The sequence below is a fragment of the Lottia gigantea genome (assembly GCF_000327385.1).
Source record: "Lottia gigantea unplaced genomic scaffold LOTGIsca_50, whole genome shotgun sequence".
NCBI classification, from domain to species: domain Eukaryota; kingdom Metazoa; phylum Mollusca; class Gastropoda; family Lottiidae; genus Lottia; species Lottia gigantea.
The window spans coordinates 1,038,137-1,054,637 of record NW_008709716.1 but is presented as its reverse complement, the minus strand read 5'-3'; the positions used below and the strand labels follow the sequence as shown (position 1 = coordinate 1,054,637).

General features: G+C 33.5%; 2 protein-coding genes across 2 annotated transcripts; both read right to left on the bottom strand.

The window, feature by feature from the left end:
* Positions 1 to 279: 279 nt before the first annotated feature.
* On the bottom strand, positions 280 to 1,256 carry LOTGIDRAFT_125374 (hypothetical protein; the record flags this gene model as incomplete). Its single annotated transcript, XM_009062259.1, has 3 exons — positions 280 to 478; positions 748 to 888; positions 1,132 to 1,256. Coding segments are annotated over 3 exons (465 nt in total), but the record flags the coding sequence as incomplete, so codon positions are not given.
* A 1,339-nt stretch (positions 1,257 to 2,595) lies between these two features.
* LOTGIDRAFT_234412 (hypothetical protein) lies at positions 2,596 to 6,938 on the bottom strand. The gene is made up of 5 exons (XM_009062258.1): positions 6,578 to 6,938; positions 5,058 to 5,533; positions 4,567 to 4,613; positions 4,211 to 4,357; positions 2,596 to 4,012 (listed from the first exon to the last, which is right to left on the bottom strand). Exons 2-5 carry the CDS (start codon positions 5,500 to 5,502, stop codon positions 3,932 to 3,934), a joined length of 720 nt encoding a protein of 239 aa, XP_009060506.1. The 5' UTR covers positions 5,503 to 5,533; positions 6,578 to 6,938; the 3' UTR covers positions 2,596 to 3,931.
* Between the last annotated feature and the right edge of the window lie 9,563 nt (positions 6,939 to 16,501).

Here is a 16,501-nt window from a genome sequence, read left to right as displayed (position 1 = left end):
CCAAACTTACGTGTGGGCATATAAAAATCAAGATAGTCCTAAAGAGATCAGGCTACTCATGAGAAACATAAGTTACTTCCCCTTAATTGTAGAAATTAACTTGGACTTTCTGCCATTTTTATTTAAGGGCTGCCATATTTTATTCCAACACAAAGACTTATGTAATAATCTCATGTTTACAATGTAAGTGTTCTGTAAATTATATGGTCAATGTACAGAAGAGAAAGTATCTCAGACACAAAATCTATAATAAAGCCTAGACAACCAAGGCTATGAATATCAATGTGCACTAGTATCAGATGTCAGATCTTCATTGTCATTAGTTATGGAAGAATTGGTATCACTTGTATCTGAACTATTATCCATATTTGATGGTAATTGTTTAGGTTTATAATCTGTTATCAAAACAGTCACATCATTGACCGTCACTTCCATTTTCTCTCCTCCCAATCTATCTATATTCTTTAATCTTGATCTTCTGAAAATACAAAATAATTCTCATCTATTATCAAATCTAAATATGCAAATTTTTCAAGACCATGAATTAAAACATAGCACTCAGATCATCACTGCTGATATTCATACTACATTGTGAAACATATTCTTGATAAATCTGGAAAAACCTTGTATGTGGTAAAAAGAGAAAATATTTCATTTGTCATTTATACCATACAATATTATAATTTTATTATCATTTTAGGTACACTATTTGCACTATGCAATTAATTAAAAGGAAATGATTCCTACCGCTTTCCATTGACAACTTTATTTTTCTGACCAGAACTATGAGATTTCTCCCTCCTATGAGAATGTGAAGGGGGTGGGCCTGGTAGAGGAAACTGCTGTGCTACTTGTTGTGCCACTAACTGTGAATTTAATCTTGGCTTCCTAAATGAAAATGATAATAAAAAAAAAAAATATAAGTATTGCATCACAATGCTCTTGAAAGCATAGGTCATTTCAGTTTATTATGGGGAGTTCACTTGATCCATGTAATGTGATGTATAGGAGATATGGTGTCAGGTGTACAAATAGTTCAAATTGATTAGTTTGTAAGGCAAATATAAAGATGGCAATACCGTTTCAAGAGATTGTCTTTCTGAACAATACTTTATGATGTCAGACATTTACCTAGTTGAAGTTCCTTTCCGAACATCACACATTTCACATTTATATGCTTCTGGTGAATTACTGTATGTACAAACACTACAATCCCAATGGCCATCATCAACTGACTTTAACTGTCTTTTAGATCTGAAATTAACACAGAAGATAAAAGACAATATTGGCACATTCTTTGATGCCTGAAACTGAAATAAGAGGCCTGCTGAACTTTTTATTAGATTGTCATTAATGGATTATCTAAGGTTTAATATCTGAGTGGGAAATGTGTTTGTTTCAAGTCTAAACAATAAAACCTTATATTTCTACCCATTGGCCAAAGAAAATTGACAAATTTGACCATTTCACTTTGTGAAATAATCAAATTCAGAAATTATTATTGTCTGAGGAGATCACAGTATGGTTTATGATCTGCAAACTGTAAGTACTGGTAATAACAATTTAAATATATTTCAAAAAGCAAATCTGAAATGTGGATAGGCCTAACTCATATCCCATCATATACATCCTGATTGTGAAGATACATCATATATATAGACCTACTCTCTGACTACAATGATTTCCGAATGAATTTTGTCTATCATTTTAGAATGAATTGAAATATCAACTACAAAATACCACTGAGAGTCTTAGATTGTCTTTGGGTTGATGACTGGCACTGGAAAAGTTATTGTTTGTAAACATGATTTTACAAGTTTGAATTTCAGTCATTTTGATGTGAATTTTCTATTTTAATTGTAAAATTACTGAACCTTATATTTCTATGGAACAGAAATACAGTTGAAAATTTTATTTTGAAAAAATTCAATTCAGATCTCTGTGGTTAGAGAGTAGTTTTGAATCGCTAATATTTAATAATGTACCCGATCTCGATGTTTAGTGTATCCGCTTTCATTCTTTACCCAAAAACAAAACTTTGCCTTTAACAATATCATGCAAAGGTTTTCTCCAATGTTTGCCATAGTTTTGTTTTATCGGAAGAAAAAGCATCAAATACCTTCCTGTTGATCTCTTTTCCTCCATATAGAAGGGATTTTCTTAATAAAACACCAATCTAATGAAAGACTATTCACCATTCAATAATAATGTGTTCGATTACTTGCATCGAACTCAGTCTTTACAACCTGTTTTGGGTGGCGCTTGCATCGCTCTTTTTAAGGACCAATTTACCACCACAGTTCATTTTCTGACGATTTTTCACAGGGAAGCAAATTCAAAATAATATTTGAAATGACAGTTATAACCAAGTCAGGGTATGGTGAGTAACGAAGTAGTTCTTAAATTGGATTATAGTACACAGAACAAAGACAAGTACAGTATACAAACGCAGCCAAGCTAGATCACGTGATGTCTGGAGCATAGTGATATTTCTGTCTAATGTCCAAAATGTTCACAACTAACAGAAATATACCGCATTGTTGTTTTAATTTGAAATCTAGGGTTACCAACATACTGATACAATATTATATTTTTATTTTATTTTATTATTTTTGAATTCACTCATTGTTTTATAAGCATTCCTGGAATATTCAATTAACCAGAGAAATCTATCATAAATTACTTTCTTATAAATCTAATGTCGGAATTAGCCTATTCAAATGTCATTATACTGTGAAAAATGAGATATGCTGAATCTTTAGCATTCAAATTATGTAGTCAGGCTTATCATGGCCCTTAACATTTTATTATACAGGATTTTGATATTGTATGTAAATTTTAAAGTGCTATTTTGTGAGTGATGTGTAATTTGCTCTTTTCAGTCATATCTGATTTGGCACTTGGAATGTAACCACTAAACATTGAACAATGTTATGAAAATATAAACACAGGACAAATAAGCTTTTAGTTCTTGAAAATAAACAAAATTGCTAATTTAACAAATAGGCCTGGAGAGACAATTTCAACTGAGAGTTCCAATCTTCCCTTAGTGACATAATCAAACTATTCTACATCATCATTGACCCTCAATCAGGAACACAAACAATTTAAAGTATTTCATGTACATTGTGCTACAGATTCCCAATTGTCAACTGTCTCACACATTCCCATAAGATGTTATCTTGTCAATTAGATGTAGAAAGTCATTAGTTCCATTTCATTCCAGATCATTACATCTTATGTAAATTTTGATAGAATGAGGTTTATTCTATTCATAAGTATGGAATAGTATTTATGTTGGGCACAAGCACTTTCTTTATTAATAATTTAATAATAAAATATTCAATATGATACATAAGCTTTTTTTTCATAAAATCTGTCTTATTCATTAATCAAGACATTCATATTAGTAACAGTAGTAAGACTAGTTTGTCTCACATGTCCATGATAAATTCATATTTAGCTAAATTAGAAGAGAATTAGGAAACCCATCTTTAAATTGATGCTGATTTGGATAAACAATATAAATTTTTCCTCAAATACCAGTAATCAATACATTAACTGATCACAAATAGCACAAAAATATTACAGCTTGTTTTTCATACAGTTAATATAATCTAATACATCAATTGCAATTGTAAGTGTTTTGTTGATGAATAAGATCTAATTTTGCAGGTGACGAAGATGTACTATTCATTTTGGTGTAAGAGGTGAGTGTGGTTGAAAAAGGCTAAATCATCATCAGATTCTCACAAAACTTACTTGCTAAAATTATTTATGTTAATCTAAGATTTCAGTGAAATATTAAACGCATTTTCATTTGACTATTTCTTATTGGAATATGACGTGTGGATCTAACAAGTTCAAGCAAAAGGTAAACATCACAGAAGTGGTTAATACTGAATAAGAATAGATTTACAACAGGCATCTGTTAGGATATTCCTTTAGCTTTACAAAATTCTTCAAATCTTTTATTTTCCAACTCTGTCATGATTTTATTGAGAGCATATATCTGAAAAACAAATACAATCTGGTCAAATGCATATCTGGATGATCTGGATCACAATATAGTATTCTACCTATCAACCGATCTGTTCAATGTGCACATTTACTATACTTTATGTGAGGACTTCTACCCACATTAAACAGTGTTTAAACTAGTTCTGAAGAATACAGTGTGCAAAATTCCCCAAATTCCCAAAATTCATACTTCTTGTCTCTGTTTTCTTCGTTTTTCAAATAACTTGTCTTTCTGGTGCATTTTTTCAAGCTTAATTTCTTCTTCACGTTTTCTATCTTGTTTTTTCTGTTCCTTTTTTTCAATTTTTTCTAAACGTAACTTAACAGTTCGCTGAGCCTATAAAATTTGAAAACATAATTGTAGACTTGCAAATTTATATCAAAACCAATGTTTTTCTCCAAAATTCATATTTCATTAAATTATTTGAATTCAATTAAAAGTTGGCAGATATTAGTGTACCTGTACAATTTTATATTAGGGAGTAGAACGACTATTAAAAAACTAAAACTACTAAAAATGATGATAAATCAAATTGATAAACTCACCATTACATCATTGAGACTAGGTATATATTGATGATATTTCATCTGTTCTGATATGAAATATAAATACATAATACAACATACATGTTCTATAACAATAGTATGAATAGTATGACAAGTATTTGACATGTCAGTCACATTTATAATGACTAAAGTAATTGTCTTGTTGGTCACAAGTAAGAATTGGACTGCAAGGTATAAGCTTATTTCTGACAATACTCAAGGTGAAGCTAGTGTAAAATATTTTAGCAGTCCTGTAATCATTACATGCGATAGAATTGAAATGAAATGAATGGAGTTATACTTCATACTCTCCTGCAAAGGTCTAATTGAAACATTTTCATGTAATTTATTTGATTTCTTTTGTAGTTGTTAAATTTTACATGAATCTGACACCAGACATTTACTTTATTAAGTGACCTTAAGTTATTACATAACCTTATTAAAAATTGAGCTCTATCAGTAAATATATTTAATGAGTTAATCAAACATACCTGGTGTTGGTGTAGCAGGAGGTGCACAAGGTACTTCAACTCCACAAACAACAACAGTACCAGATTGACATTGTGATTGATAAATTTTGGTGACTTTCTTCATATATGCATCATTAGCAACTGTTGACTTGGATGGTGAAGTAGTAGGTGAAGATGAACTAATCTGACAGACCACATCACTGAAATTAACACGACCAATCCGAGGAGCTGAAGAAGTCCTGAGATTGTTATCAGATTGAGCTGGGCCATACACTGATTTAATAAATTTACTATTTTTCAGGAGTCTTTCTTTCTTAGAAGAACTAGTATCATGTATTTTGATTGCTGAACAATTAGCAGCAAAGTTCAAGCTGATCCGAGTTTTGGATTTTCCTTTCACCAGTCTTGAAGCAGATTTGGTTACAGATGGAAGGTCAACACAACTTGATTTATTTCTCATTTTCATGGGTTAGCCTATACTTCTCTAAAACAATAATCTGAAATAAAATTTAAACTTAAATCAAAATGAAATTGATTCTTTTGTATTTTGATTAGGCTACTGAAATGAAACGACGAGGTCCCAAGTCAAAAGTAATCTCTAAGATTCGATTCTATTGGACTTAATATTTCAACAATTCACTTCAATTTAGTTAAACCTTCAATACTCCCCCTTCTGAGAAATTCCACATACAAGTGACCATATTAAGATGATACTTGGAATTCTGATTACAGTTCAGGAATATCAGGAAATTTGGCCAATCAAAACTTGTGTTACATTTGGTCAAACAATTTGTTGATGTTAGAAATAGACAACCCATGTTTATCAAAACATGCAAATGTGGAGGTAACGCCAGGTCGCACATGTAAATTATTTATCATTCCCAGAGATACACGAAAGTTACTTCACTATAAGAGTGAAGAGTATGTAACAAATGATAAAACTGAGAATACAGTGGTTTAATCTATATTCGTGCATATAAGGATTTAACATCGAATTTCATCAAAATTAAAAAAAAGCAAGTTTCCTCAGATATTCTATAAATAATAAAAATTAGTTTGTTTCAATTTTCTTTATCTTGACCCATAATCAATGAGTAACCAACCCGACAAGTCTAAGACGAGAAAAACATGTTGTATGGATACCCAGTGATATCATTAACTTCTTTTAGTATTTATCTTTAATATCAATTCATTTTAATTTTCATTATAATTATCATTTCATTCCAAGAACAATGATTTAAAAAAATAAATTAGTGACAGACAAAATAAGATAAATAAAATGTAAGAGTGATTTATTGCTAAAAGTCAGTGAAACATAAGAATATGGCCCACATTGTGTTCCATAGAATTTGTATGCTGACACAGAATCCGATAGTTTGTCATGTAAGTTAGTTCATTGGACTATATTCTTGCACAGGACACTTGGAATTCTGATAAGAGCATGGTATTATAAAGAAACTTGACCAATAAAAACTTGTGGCATTTGGTAATAACTGAGTCCCCCATTTTGTATTTGTCAAAGTAAACATTAATACATTTACCTTGCTTGAAACTACTGGATTCATTCTACTACCTGACATTGTACAGATAAGCCATGTTTATCAAAACAAGCAAGCAAATGCGGAGGTCACGCGAAGTCGCACATATGAATTAGTATTCATTTCCAGAGATGCACGAAAAATAGGTTAGCACGAAATTAGTTTACTTGACTATTAATTAATTGAAATTTGATTGTCTTTCGAGTAATTTAATCTATACCTTTATCAAGGAAAAATGGCCATAATCCGAGCGATTGTAACTGTAGCAGATTTCATCCGTACTACCGTGTAATTTTTCTCTTGCTAAAAGTTCAAATAGATCTCTTTTTTCTGTTTTCCTGTCATGGGGGCGGCCATCTTGTTTGTTTCTGTTGTTGTAACTAATCATGTGATATGATCGGGAGCATTCGACAATTCCCGACAGTTTCCGTAAATCTAAATCCAACGAGTTTTTTTTTTTATATAAATTGGTTCGATATATAGCCTGTTCTTTCTACGCAGATTTAGCTAGATCAAAACATTTAACGTCTAAGCTACTGCTACATTTACCTAATCGACTCAAAACCTCACTTAAGAAATTTTACGGTCCTCATCATGAACTAATTGAAAAATATAAAATGTTTCTGCTGTCATGTTTCCTCAGATGTTTTTGCTCTAGACTACAATCAATTTTAAATTTGTAATCACAATATATCGAGTTGCCTTTATGTGTGTAAATGGTTATATCGTTGGGACTATATCGTTATAAGACACACCTTTTAACCGTTGGGAGAGGGAGCGTTTTCCCGGGAATGATCCACGGGAAACGGGGCGAAAGCCTCAGGTGAAAACGCAGTTTTGACGAGTGTGGCGCCAGGCCTACTTACTCTTTTTGACACCTGATACCACTTTTCATTATTAAATAACGGAACACAATTTTATGGTATAGGCCTACTAGGCTACTCCTTAGTTTTATTACACACTACGTTTCAACAATCTACATGGTCATCATCAGGCACTTCCTCATGTGAAAAGTTTATTAGCTGCTTCCAATATTTCGTCAATATGTTGTTACGGATTTTGATCGGGTTTCGTTTTGAAGTTCGAATCGTTAGTACTTGGTTTATTTATTAACCTTCTGAATGTGGTTAATGGTTAAAATTGGTTTCTAGTCCAAGAGACCCCGTTGGTGTCTTCCATTTAGATTTTGCGACAGGTTTGTTTTTTAACATATGAATGATCTCTTAGGAATTCGTACAGTTTTATGTACCTTCAAGACCCACCCGGAGTCCCGGTTTTAAGTGGTATACAACAAGGCAACCTGCAGAGTCTAGTCCTTTTTATCTGCTACATCAATGAATTCCCAGACATTATTATAACTTTCAATCTTTCCAGACGATGATGGAATCTAGTCTCCAGTCAATTCCCACTGTGACTATATTACTAAAGTTACTAAATGTAATTATTTGTAATCTTTAAGCTATCATTTAAGATTCTGTGTCTATTAAGATAACATACGCCTGAGTCCCCTATGAAAAACTGAAATATATTTTATCAAATTCAAAATGTAATATATAACACATTGATTATATCCCTTGCGTCCACATTAGGTAAGAGTGGTTGTAACAACAACATATAATTGAAGTAACGAATGCACAGTTGATGGAAACAATTTCAACATCTAATCTATTTGAGATTATCTAATAAGATAAATGCATAAAATATAAAGTTATATACTGACACAGAGCAACCATACAGATGACCACCAGAAATGCGGAGTGATGCCAATAGAAGCTCTTCGACAAAGTTGAAAAGGTGGTGGTGGGTGGCAAATTAATTTCCGCTTATACAAGTAAATTAAATCGTAGAGTATGTAATCATTGGTAGTCGGGGTGGTTGCTTGAAGGATCATGGTAAATCGGACAGTAATATTGAGTTTGTACTATAAAATCTTCAGATCTGGTCCAAACCATGAAACTATATACAGCTATAGTATTTTTAGCTTTGTAAACGGTGGCCAAAATCGTGTAGCTAATCATTTGTGTAACCATGCATATGCGTCATTTATCTCGAAAACGTACCGTGAACTATTAGTTCACCCAATCAAATCATCGATAGAAATCTGCACGTGCCGATCAGGTAAAAAATTTTGTGTTAAAACATATCAATTAATTAGTTTTCGTTCAAGTTGTATGGGACCCTATCGGTGCGATTTCATTAACATCCTATTTATTTTCTTTCAAATTTATCTAATTATCGTCAGATTTTAATTCTCGAAAAAGTATGTGGTATAAGATCAGCAGGTGTATCAGTCAATACACCTGGAAAGCCATGTATATAACTATCACGTATATTACTGGATTGTGATTCTGTATTTGTGATTTGGACTGATAATATACTGACCAGATGTATTATTTCTGTCTATATGATTGTGTGTTTAACGAACTCGTAATTAACGAAAAGAACAGTGCATATGATTTCAAATCATTTACAATATTGTATGACATAGTTATCAGTTGTTTATCCCTGGAGACCGTATAGAGATTTGAAGACTCTATATCATAGAACTGTAATTGTAAACCTATTGTAAATCAATAAGTGATTACGTAGTTTGGAGTAATTTGATATCGAACTATCATTCTAGCAATAACTATCCATATATCTGACACATTTCAACATGCAATAAACATATAACTCATAAATCCGATTCACTCTTGTATTACACTTCCAGAAATTCAAACAGATTTGAAAGTGGACCTATTGATCGTATTAATGAGTGAAACAACATTAGTATATACTGTTTTTAGAGGGTTTGTTACCCCTGGATCAGGTGTTTTCAATTGTTTCTTTCTATGAGCTATTTCAGGATCCTTTGTTGATTACATTATCCCCTTTCCCTCTTGAGATCTTTACTGTCTTGTGGTTTTATCTTTTTTTTACCTGTAATCAATTTCATGTTGGAGAATATAGCCCGTCTGAATAGAAGTACTTCAGGACAAAATGGAAAGCGCCTCATCACCCAGAATGAGAGGTAAGAAGTAGGCGTAGTGCATGTTTTTTTTTTTCAGTGTTGACAGTGACTCTGAGTGAGTCAAGAGGATTCTGTCCCAAGTTTATTGCTGGCTTTAGTAGGAATGATACTAGAAGGTGTCAACATCAAATACCAAAGCCATGAATCATCTCATCTCATCTCATCTCATCTCAGGCGACACTGTCTCACAACTTTGAAGTACAAGCGCTGACCAACATAATATGCAACCCCTAAAAGACACAGCCCGTATAAGAAAACCCCAATCGCTACTTACATTTGATTGATGCTTCATGCTCAGACGCGGAAACGGGAGTTAGTTGACATGATCTTGGCGTCTCGTATCTCCGTTCTCCGTAACTCAACTGATTTAGGCAACAAAGTGTGTGAACACATCGAGAAAGAAAACGCAGTGTGCCCACTATCAATGCAAAGTCAAGTATTCACAACTCCGCCGTGTTATGATCGTCATATTCGCCAACGGATTTGATCATGACCATTTCAAAGTACCGAGTGCGTTCTCGGCTATTTCGATTGACTAAGTCCACGAGTAAATAATGCTTGTATAAAGGGGGGGAGGGGGGTGTTGTGGGGGTGGTGGTGCGGTTAGTGCTCTTCGACCTTGGGTGTGTTCTGGACCAGAAGTGTCCAGAGTGATCAGAGAATTTGAGGATGCCTTACATCAAAAGGGAAAAGAAATGGATCAGACCATGGTGTACAGAAAGTGTACAGAAAGACTTTGCTAAAGATATCTGTTATCTTATTTCTGCCATAAAAGAATTCGGAAATTAAGGAGGACAGTCCAGATAGCAGAGCAATAGCAGTTGCCGAAGTTCTGAAACCTGTCAAGTCTGTACAATTAATGAGAAAAGAGCAGTTTCATGCCTTTACGAAAGAACGTCTGAAGAACAAAACCCATTAACAGTGTAATTTCAGGTAACAATTTAACTTAGTTGGGCAACTCAACTTTTAAGACTGATAGACAAGAATTGAAAACTCTGAAAAGTTACATGGATTGCACAGCCCCTTGCAATCACGAAGACGCGGATAGTCGAATTATGCTTCATGTTTCTCATGCTGTTTGTCATCGCCATAGCAAGATTATGATACAAACAGTAGACACAGATGTTGTCATGTTCGCAGTTATGGTTTCCCAGAAATTCTTACCAGTTCATTCAGAAATTTTCGTTACTTGGAAGCTCTTGAAATCAAAGCATGTCTTGGACCCGATATCATGTGCCTTACAATGTTTCCTGCTTTGACAGGGTGTGTCACTGTATCAATCTTTGCAAGGCATGGACAGAAGACGGCCTGGATTACATGGTAAGTATTTCCAAAGGTCATTCCGGCCCTAGTACCTAGTGTTGTCATGTGTTCCAGAACTTAACTCAGATACTACTATGAAGATGATTGAGAAGTTTATCATATTGATGTATGACAATAATTTATGTTTGAAGATGGTGAAAGAAGACTTTGCCAAAAATAAAACTTCATTTCAAGCCATTCCACCAACGCATGCAGCACTTGTACAACACTATAGAAGGGCAGTTTACCATATAATCACATATTTCACTACCTTAACTCCCATCTCCAACTGAATGGGGCTGGATACAGACATTATATTCCGTATTGGACGACTCTGAAACAAGCATCGAAGTGAAGAATTAGGTTTCTTGCGATTGTCGGAGGGTAACAACCGATGTAAGTGCAAATCGTCATCATTTAAATGCACAGGACTGTTTATAAACTGGATTTGTTTTATTTTCAACATTTAACTTTGATGTGGGTCAGTATTCAAATTTCATTCAACCACTGCGCATGCGCAAAATTTTCATGCTTTAATCATCAAATTTCTTAGCTTAGCCGCCTCACTAGTACCTTTTTTTTTTAAAAATTTGAGTATGTCGCGGCTTGGGACGGAATCTTCTTAAATGACAATTACAACTCTTTCATATTAACCGTACCTCGGTTCAGGAATAAAACATTTATTTAATATTAGTCAGATCACCTCTGCCCCGCGTCTTTTTTTTTTTTTTATTATATTGGGGTATACACTAAGCTTTGTTTCCAGGGCGGTTGTCTAGGAATGGGGGCGGTATACCGAATTCAGATGACAAATGGATTTCGACGTCTCATTTGACCCTAATTCTGAGGCTCAGTGAGATGATGACAAATTGTTAGACTCAATTGTTCCCATTGATCCGCGATCTGAAATAGAAGTAGAGACCAAAATACCTTATACCCCTATTACCACAACCAAAATAATCTGTGTCCGTATTACTGTGACCAAAATAATATGTACCCATATCACTATGACCACCATAATACCTTGGGTCCGTATTACTGTGACCATGTAAGTATTAGTGTTACCATATTTCCGGGTACCAAATATCCTGTGACATGTTACCGTGCACCCTCTGGGATAACCTACAGCTCAATTTTTTTCATGAATTTGAATTTTTTCACAGTCAATTATTGCAAATGACGAGTCGCAACTGAAAATAACACCATCATTGGCATACGAAACTGCCTATTGACCACGAACCCAGCAGATCACGACCTGAGTTGACCGGTATGTAAGGTATGAAAGTTTATTTTTTAGCAGCAGGTGCTACGATCAGGGGCCTATAGCGTACAGGGGGTCACAATGCATCAGGGTCTTTCCAGTCATTGGAAAATGTAGAAAACAGCTTGTCGACTTGTTGCAGGTACAACTGAAACTTTTTTTTATCAACAATTTTAAGGTAGATGTACAGTTTACCGATAATATATCCAATGCAGGGTTTTCACGATTTCGATTTTTACCGACGGTTCCTGTCCTTATCGTCTTTTACCGAGCGATTTCGCGTTTTACCGACAGTTCAGTAATATCAAGTCATTGGGCACACAACTGCCCTTGACTTAGTCAAATGCGTAAAAATTTCTTTGTGAATTCAATGGAACTACAGTTTTCATTTGATATTGATGAGATCTTGGACAAGTTCTAATTTGAAGATTTTACGATGAACGGTATTTTCTTATGTGCAATAAAGACTACAGTTTTCATATGATCTTAATGAAATGATCATTTATAATTTGAGATCTTGGACAAGTTCTTATTTGACGATTTCACGATGAACGTTGTTTTAGTTCTCTTCCTCGACTTAGTAGGCTACAAAATGCACCAAAATTTGTTTTTGACGCAATAGAGACCACAGTTTGCATCTGATTCAATTTAAGTTAAATTAGCTCTGATCATTATTGGTGAGATGTTGAACCAGTTCGAATATTTTGATGAACAGTTTTTGGGCTATTGCCCTATTGTGTAAAAACCCGTCAAAATTTTGATTAGTGAGTACATTAGAAACAATTTTAGTTATCCTTACATCCTCCTAAACCGGAGTCCCTAACGTTAGACATAGCATGACAATATTAAGTGTCACTATAATCCATACTCAGATATCAAAGGAAACTGGCTATAAGAAATTTGAGCCGTATTCAAGGATTTTGAAATTTAAGAAAATGAAGTAAAAGATATCCCTCTTTAGGATTTAAATGCTAGTTTCAAAGTTCGATTAAATGACAAATCAAGTCTATGACGGCACACAATATAGATCAAAGAACACTGCGAGGTCAAAGGTCAATCTTGCCGATCGACGAACAAGGAAACTCAAAGTTCGCAAAAACTATTATTCCGATCGCAGCTAAAACTCTCGTGGAGGTAAAAGTAAGCACTTCTAAGTTCGGTTGATACAGATTACTAACAGATTACTCACACGGTGGTTGCCGAAGGACTGTTTATGTTCGACAAATTCAACGAGTTGAGAAAACTTGATGTTTTGCCATGTGTTTCCGGTTGTACTGGGTTCGTTGTACCTCCCGATTAACTTGATTGAATTCTATTGAATTCTATTTCTCCCTAATTCCGTCCTTCATCTTCTTTGAAGACAGTTCATCTCCTTCCTCGGCACTGTAATCCATTGAATTGCAATGGATGATGGAGGGTCATTCGTCTTCTTGTGTGAGAAAAAACAAAACAAATTCAAAATTCAGAAGCAATATTGTCAAGGAAAAAGTATAAATAGGCAGTTTGTGATGAAAACTGTGCTCACATTAATTTCTTTTTTAATTTTATTGCAAGTGACAAATGACAATGATTACTGTCGGCATTGAAATTTCAATGGTGTGTCAAAGTCGTTCAACCAATAAAATGTACTTTTGTAAACAGATGCCTATGCCAAAATACTATGGTCTTAGCTTTAATTCTTTATAACGATCGTGAAATAAATTTTTTTTTGTTTCAGGGCCACTCGATATATTAATGTATCACGATGAAGAAAGATTCAACAAACAAAGATATCTAGAACATTGCTTCGTTCTCATTATTTTGTTTCATTAGAACATTTTAGTTTTATTGTAATTTGGGTTTAACAATCATTTCCGGCTCTTGGCAAGACTCACAGAAAAAATAAAATCCTCAGATTTTCTGTTTTTATGATCTGGGCTAGAGGCGACTGGAAACATTATGCATTTATCAAAATAAATTATACGTTAAGAGAAATCCCAAGAGGAAACTAAGAACTATTTCCTAACTATTTTCCAAGCAAATTATCAGTTTGAAGACAATCGACTGGGAAACAGGAGATGGCTATCGTGATTTGACTGACATATTCAATAAGCAATTCTATTGGCTAATTTTCCTTACGAATGACAGATGGTGACAAGTCGAGTCTGTCCATACATGAACTATAAGTCAATAGGAATCTTATCTGCTTATTCCACATATATTAGAATTAATTTCCAAACAGTATCCTGTTATCACACCACCACAATTTTAAAAATTCATCAAGTGACAAGAAGTGTATTTTGGTTGTAGCTGTTGTTGTTGATGATAATAATTTATTTACAACTGTTACTGCTGTGAGTGCTTTTCGCTGTTGTGTCTAACCAGTGACAATCAGATAAGTAAGTAGTTTTTATAATATTTCTACTGTTTTTAATGTGAACACAAATTTGTAGTACTAATATTCCAAGGTTCCTTCTTTCCTAATATGTTTTACAATTGAGCCAAATTCAGTATTATTTGCAGGAACTTAAAAATCAAAAGTTAAAATGAAATTATGGCGTTTTACTGTTTTATTTAATAGTGCACATCATACATTTCAATAGGAGATTTGTTTCGCAGACAGTGGCGGTAACTCGCCTGCTTCGTCCGGTTGCACCTGACGAGAGTTGTATAAAACTTACACCTTGGGCATTCGGTAAAAATCTTTGTTTCCCACTAGATAGGCGAGGAGAGGCCGAGGGCATTTCTCCTCATCTCAAATCTGAAGAGACAGGCCAACGTTCCTAATTTAAAAGATGATAGTGGAATGGCAATCTAGCATTAAAGGGACATTCCGCTTCTTTAGTAGGTCGAAAATTATTTTTTGCTCAAATTTGTATAAGCTATAAACCAAAATGCACAGAAATGTGTCCCATAACGTATCTAAAAGGTTTTTACTAAAAAAGTCTAAAACTTAACAAAAAGGTAACGTATCCTTCTAGAGTTCGTTGTGCTTTTTTCAAGCTCTTAGAAAACTACACCAAAGCAATATTCAAAGGAAATTTCAGACCAAAGGTTGCTTCCTTATTTATAAAGATTACCCGAGCTAAGAAGATGCCCTAGAGGATTAATTTAGTTTAATTAATAGCTTGTTCTTGGAGCTCAGTAACCTTCTTTAAGCCTGTTGAATACATTCAAAACATGCAACACTATACGTATTACTGTATATAAGACGACACGAATATTTTGCATTTGATATTCCGAGGGGTAGCTTAATAAGTTATGTTCTATTTATAATAATGAAAAAGAAACATACATGTATTTCGATTCCATAAGATATATTGCTTTAATGACGAGACTACTTTATTATGTACAGATTGATTATCTAATGCATCTAAAATAGAATTGATCATCACGTTTTCATCAACAATACTAAATATAGAGTATTCGCCATTAGCTATCCACTTTTATAAATTATATATTTACGTGTTTATCAACAGATCCAATCACTAAATCTGACCCATGTTTTGCACCATAATTAGGAACTCAGATAATAACACTATGTATAATATGTGGACCTATCATGTTGATAATTTGACCTATGTATGATCAATTCATAGTTTTAGATTTTAAGTCTATAGCGAGAAAAAAGGACAATTATTCAATAGAAAAATTTAAACAATTGTCGAAATAACTACATCAGTTAGGCTACACGATTCGATTCAATATATTTCAGACTAACTTCAACTCATACCCAGATTTCTAGAGAATCATTTTAGTTCCCTATTACATAACAGAGAATTGAGTACCGTACCCCAAAAAATACTATATTTCCATGCATAGATTTTTCCAAAGGGTAATCTTGGTTATAGGCGGTTTGCCGAGCTTCCAGTTAACAAAAGAATTTAATGATTTTTTTACTTGATTAACTTCTTTTACACAAAATGAGACAAGGAAATATTACTGATGGTTTTTTTCATTTTTCTGTCTTTGTTTGGATGGGAAAGAGTTATAAAATAGTAGAGAATTCAGATGTTACACGATTCAATTAATTTAGCTTGAAGTAAGTTAGAATAGAGTTTATGAATTTCTAAAGGAGTTATAGAATTTAGCTTGAAGTAAGTTAGAATAGAGTTTATGAATTTCTAAAGGAGTTATAGAATTTAGCTTGAAGTAAGTTAGAATAGAGTTTATGATATTCTAAAGGAGTTATAGAATTTAGCTTGAAGTAAGTTAGAATAGAGTTTATGATATTCTAAAGGAGTTATAGAATTTAGCTTGAAGTAAGTTAGAATAGAGTTTATGATATTCTAAAGGAGTTATAGAATTTAGCTTGAAGTAAGTTAGAATAGAGTTTATGATATTCTAAAGGAGTTATAGAATTTAGCTTGAAGTA

What these genes read in the sequence shown, in the direction of transcription:
- LOTGIDRAFT_234412 (XM_009062258.1), bottom strand. Translation starts at nt 5,502, where the DNA reads ATGAAAATGAGAAATAAATCAAGTTGTGTTGACCTTCCATCTGTAACC. An exon ending in TCCTGCTACACCAACACCAG is followed by an intron (nt 4,614 to 5,057) that starts GTATGTTTGATT and finishes ATTTCATATCAG; the next exon opens with AACAGATGAAATATCATCAA. An exon ending in GAAGAAAACAGAGACAAGAA is followed by an intron (nt 4,013 to 4,210) that starts GTATGAATTTTG and finishes TTTGTTTTTCAG; the next exon opens with ATATATGCTCTCAATAAAAT.